At 43.9% G+C, this 6,046-nt stretch overlaps 1 protein-coding gene across 1 annotated transcript; it reads left to right on the plus strand.

The window, feature by feature from the left end:
• Nucleotides 1–3,673: 3,673 nt before the first annotated feature.
• LOC127260335 (uncharacterized) lies at nt 3,674–4,657 on the plus strand. The gene has a single exon (XM_051288049.1). It carries the CDS (start codon nt 3,674–3,676, stop codon nt 4,655–4,657), a length of 984 nt encoding a protein of 327 aa, XP_051144006.1.
• Nucleotides 4,658–6,046: the final 1,389 nt, after the last annotated feature.

The following is a 6,046-nucleotide window of genomic DNA, read 5'->3' on the forward strand; positions in this document are numbered from 1 at the left end:
AGACATTGACACATCACGACAAGTAGGTTTTGGCTTTGAACCTTCCATAGTCAACATTACAGAGTGTACTGGTGGCCCAGTTAACGTGATGCATTGAACTATTCCACCTCTGCGTGCACTTAGTCAATAATATTGACGTGTCGTTATTTCAGTCTCAACTTTGTTCTCACGTTTAGATCCATTTCGGCCATGGATCTCGTCTTTGGATTCATAAGTGTTTCATTTGAATCGACACACACTTCACACTTATATAGGTAATCCTATATCAAGGTATCTAAGTCACACCTTTAGGATCATTAAGAGTCATTGACTCAACCTCACCACTTTTGCACATTATAACACTCATTGCTTTTCAAGGAATTGTAATTGAACGTTCATGCCGGACTCTTACAGTTTAGTTTTCCCATTGAACCAAGGCTTGGGATTTCCAAGTGATTTGGTTGGATTACCACTATAATTGTCTCTATCTAGTGGATTTCAAACTCATTCCCTTTAGCAGTTTGTACATTTGATCTCTCTGCAACCCTTTGGTTAGCGGATTCACTAGGTTTTCAATTGATTTTACATATTCAATAGTCAAAACCCCACTGGTCATAAAATGTTTTACAGTGTTATGTCTACGTCAGATATGTCGGGATTTACCGTTGTAAATTCCATTCTTAGCCCTTGCTATTGCACTTGGCTATCGCAATGAATCATTACGGGAGGTACTAGTTTAGTCTAGTATAGGATATCATCCATAAAGTTCGTCAGCCATTCGGCTTCTTCGCCAGCTTTGTCCAAGGCGATGAACTCCGATTCCATTGTGGACCGTGCAATGCAAGTCTGTTTTGTGGATTTCCACGAGACAGCTCATCCTACAATCGTAAATACATATCCACTTGTAGACAATGAGTCTTTTGCATCAGATATCCAATTGGCATCGCAATACCCTTCGAGTACCGGTGGATATTTCACGTAGTGTATGCCAAAATTCAGGGTAAATTTAAGATAACTTAATACTCTTACTAGCGCTTTCTAGAGTTCATGACTGGGGTTGCTAGTGTATCGACTAAGCTTGTTTACAGGGTAAGCCAGATCAGGCCTTGTACAATTTGTTAAGTACATTAGGCTTCCAATAATTTTGGCATAGTCTTCTTGAGCTACGGGGTCTCCTCTATTCTCGCTCAAGTGTACGCTAAGGTCCATTGGGGTTTTCACTGGAGTATTTTCATAGGCATTGAATTTTCTCAGTATTTTTTCCACATAGTGAGACTGAGTCAGAACAATACCTTCGTCTTGTCTTAGAATCTTCATTCCAAGGATGACGTCGGCAACCCCCAAATCTTTCATGTCGAAGTTACGACTCAATATGCATTTGACCTCATTGATCAGACTGACCTCTTTAGCCATGATTATTAGGTTGTCTACATATAGACATATTATGATAAAACCGGAAGGTGTTTCTTTCATGTAGACACACTTGTCACACTCGTTTATTTTGAAACTATTTGATAACATTACATTATCAAATCTCAAGTGCCATTGTAAAGGTGCTTGTTTCAGCCTGTACAAAGACTTTATCAGTTTGCACACCTTTTTATCTTGGCCAGGAATGACATATCCTTCCGGTTGTTCCATATATATTTCTTCTTCTAATTCACCATTTAAAAAAGACAAAACAGCAAAAAAAAAACCCATGTGGTTTACCGAATCTGCTAAAAACCCCCCTGTAGTCCTAAAACTCTAAAAAACGTACTCGTGGTTTGTAAAACGTTGCACACTCGCCCCCCCTCTAAATCAAACTGACGCCGTTAAATTTTAGCCTCATCAGACCGTTATGTCCCTGTCTTTATTTTTTACTTTATGTTTTTATTTTCTCAGGGCATTTTCCATTCTTCCCCAAAATCGTTCTCTCACCGTCTTTCGCGCGATCAAGAAACCCACCAGCAGAGGGACGCCATCGTTGCCCCGCCTCCATCCCCCATTTCACGCTGCCTTTCGTTTATCCTTCATCCTTTCATACACTGTCGTTACCCTTCCTCACCAACACCACAGTCGCCATCCCCCGTCTGCCCCACCCCCAAGCTTTCTAGGGTTTACTTGCGATTTTTTAATTTGGTAAAATTTCTCAAATCTCTCATCTCGGCTCATGAGTAGGAACATTCGTGTATTTCAAAAATCAATTTTCTAGTTCTATTTTGGGTTGAAAGTGAACTTTACGTCGGACACAGAGATGTGTATATTATTAAAAATTTTATGGTCAAGTTACTTTATTTCCTCTTTTGTTGTGTATTTTGTCGTGTCTCTGGAATAAATTTAGTAATTTCGTAGAAAGTTAGAATTTGTTGGTGGTAAGATTCAGTGTGTTGTCCTGCAGATTGCACGTTCTTGAGGTTGTTGTAGTCCCCGGCATAATGGACCAGTTTGTGACAATTTATATGTGGGTGGATGGGTATACCGAGTATGAGGGCCCCGCAAAGCGATACAGGGGTGGCAGATGTGTTTGTTTCCCCCGTATCGATAAGGATAGGTTCTATTTTGGTGAGATCTTCAACATGTACTGTCGTGCAGGAGGTAGGGCAGGTGTTGTGGAGTTCATACATCGGAGCTCCGATAGTCCCCACAGTGCAAATCTGAAGGGTCCAGTGTATCCTATTAAGAGCGATGAAGATGTTATGAATATGTTTAAAATTCACTATGGCAAAAATATAATTTCGCTATATGCCGAGGATAAAGCTCTGTCAATGCGCATATATGATGCCTACGGACATGACATACGGAGGCCTAACGAAGGTTTGTTGCTTGAATGGCGTCGTGGAATGAAGGAAAGTAGCACTCTGAGGAATTATGTTTTTGAGGATGATAAGGGTGTCGAGGACAATGGGGGTGATGACGCTCATGAGGGTGAAAACGTGCATGAGGAAAGAGTAACAGATGATGTGTGCGGATACAAGAATAAAGGTTTTCAAAGCTACGAATTTGAGGAGTTAACAGGTGGATTTGATCCGCAGGATGAAGAAAGATTTCAAAAAGGGAAAGGCATTGCTACTCTAGACTCGGAGAGGAAAGCGAGGGGGATGATGAGGACAATGATGAAGAAGATGACTCGCAAGGGAATTTCGAGTACATGGGTGTTGACGAACCCGTGTGGACCGATTACACGGAGGGAATGGACAGTCGTGGTTGGTATGAGGCTCAATCACATGCAGGTAAACCTCTTAGATGTTTTCTTTTCACATATGGATTTGCATTGAATACATTGCTTGTGTTATGTTTCATTGTGTAGATGCAAGCGATGACGATGACGATGATGATGCTGATGGCGATGACGGTGATGGTGGCGATGACGATGATGATGACCGTGATCACGACGATGATGATGATGAAGACAATGACAATGACAATGATGATGATGAAGACGATGAAGATGACAATATAGATGCCGATGAATATTGGGAGGAGTTGCGGATTTATCGGGAATGTCAATGAGAGAAAACCCATGAAGAAAGTTCTGATGGCGAGGATCAAATCTCGATAGCGGAGAGTGGGCAGCGAGGATGCGGAAGGCGAAATTCACTCGGACACTTCCCTCACGGATGAGGGAGCAGCAAAACCTGGCGGGGGTGATGTACCAATGGATGAACCGCACTTGGCGGATGAAACTGAGGCGACTAGATAATCGAATCACGGGATGGGGGTTAAACCGACCACTGATGGGTGGATTAGTGATGAATTGAGCGAGGAGGATGGGTTACTGTGTAGTCCGGCAGATTCTAACGACACCCGGGGGCCGGCGTACAAGGAATGGGATGATGAAATGGAGGAATCCGACTGTGAATTGAAAGTGGGGATGAAATTTGTGAACCGATTGAAATATAGGCAAGCCCTCCGTGACTGGGCTGTACGGAAGGGGTGGAATATAAACCTCATAAAGAATGAAAAAAAGAAGGTTACAGCCGTATGCAAAAAGGGTTGTGATTGGAGGATTCACGCGTCATCCATCATGGGTGGAGACACCTTCCAGATCAAAACCCTGAAGGGAACCCATCAGTGTTCACACCAGTCGACCAATGCACAAGCAAACTACAAGTACCTTGGAAGGAGGATAAAAGATATGGTAGTAGATAATCCGGACAAATCTATACCTGCATTGAAGAAGATAATTCGGAGGGAGGTGCGTGTTGAGGTGACTATGTACAAAGTTTACCCGGTGAAGCGACATGCTTTGGAATTGATCAAGGGTAGCACATCAGAACAATACGAACGCCTTTACGATTATTGCGCAATAGTGTGCAAATTCAATCCGAGCAGAAGCTGTATTTTGTCCGTTGATCGGGGGGTTAGTCCGTTGGTGCTCAAGCAAATGTACTATTGTTTGGCAGCTTTGAGGGAGGCATTTAAAGCAGACTGTCGTACTATCATAGGGCTTGACGGATGCTTCCTTAAGGGGATTTATAAGGGGCAGCTTCTGACGGCAGTAGGGAGAGATCCCAATGAAAATATCTACCCCATCGCCTTTGCATTTGTCGAGATTGAAAAGTATGAGACGTGGGATTGGTTCTTGGAGCGTTTGCTGAGGGATTTGGGTGATTCTAGAACCGGGGAATGGTCCTTTATATCCGATCGTCAGAAAGGATTGGTGGAGGCGATTGCCGAACGAGCGTCGGGAGCATAACATCGTTTCTGTTTGCGTCATATGTACAACAACTTCAAAGTACGGTTTAAGGGATTGGAATTGAAGCGTCTTTTCTAGAAGGCAACGTCCACATTTAATCTGAAGGAGCATGAGAAAGTGATGCGACAGATTAGGGGGTACGATGCAGCAACCGGGACCGGAGAAGCTGCGTATGCATGGTTGAGTGAGATCCCACAGCAGCACTGGGCACGGGCCTTTTTTCGTCTACAAACAAAGAGCAACGTACTCGTGAACAACATGTGTGAGTCCTTTAATCGGTACATTTTGGAGGCACGGGACCTACCTATAATTGATATGTTCGAGTGGATACGACAAAGGTTGATGGTTCGAATTCAAATGAAAAATGAGGGAATTGAAAAATTTGAGGGAATTGTGTGCCCTAACGTCATGAAAAAGGTAGAGCTGGTGCGGAAGGCTAGCCACAACTGTTTTCCATCATGGGGCGGTGACGAGAAGTACGAAGTTACGCATTTCACGCAGAACCATGTTGTCGTGTTGAACCAGCATATGTGCACCTGCGGCATGTTCCAAATTAGTGGATATCCTTGTTGCCATGGAGTGGCCGCGATTGAGTACCAGCGACTTGCGGTGGAAAAGTTCATAGATGTCTGCTTCAAAAAAAGAAACGTACATGGCAGTATACACCCATGCGATAAACCCCGTCTCTGGAATACATGAGTATGAAGAATCCATGCTTGGGGAGGTGGCGCCCCCGGTCATGAAGGTTCGCACTGGGCGTCTAAAAAAAGCTCATCGGCGCGACAGTAATGATGAGAGGCAGGACGGTAAAGCATCTCGACATGGATTGACGACTACTTGTTCCAAATGCCATCAACAAAGGCACAACAGACGGAGTTGCAAAAATGATCCGCCGCTCCAAAAGGTGGTTCTTGAACTTATGAAGTGCTATTTATTTTTCTGTTTATGTTGTATTGGTTCTTACCCGAAAGTGTGTTCTTGTAGAATACGTCAACGAAAGATCCCATCAATCGGCCGGACAGACACTGCTCCCAATCCGAATAGGTACCCATCTAATTTCTTAGGCTACACAACTGTTACTGGGATACATTTATCTGCCAAAAAATAAAATTTGATTTCGCTGCTACTTGGATGACTTCGTAGGTTGCCTCTAATGTACATCCGTCACCAGACTGCGCGCCAGCAACGCAGTCGTCTCAGGTGCAATCATCGGGTCCATCGGGGACGACAGACAGAAGTGGGGGGAGTCAACGTGCATCATTGTCATCGCTGCTCCGAAGTGTTCGGTTTTCACTCAGGCCAGGGCGTCGGGGGCCTTCAAGTGGTGCATCTTCCGGGGGTCGTTAGTGAGATTCTATTGACGTCTGTTTTTTCTGTGTGCACGGGTAC

This window comes from Andrographis paniculata, unplaced genomic scaffold, assembly GCF_009805555.1.
Source record: "Andrographis paniculata isolate CXL003 unplaced genomic scaffold, ASM980555v1 Contig61END, whole genome shotgun sequence".
Lineage (NCBI taxonomy): Eukaryota > Viridiplantae > Streptophyta > Magnoliopsida > Lamiales > Acanthaceae > Andrographis > Andrographis paniculata.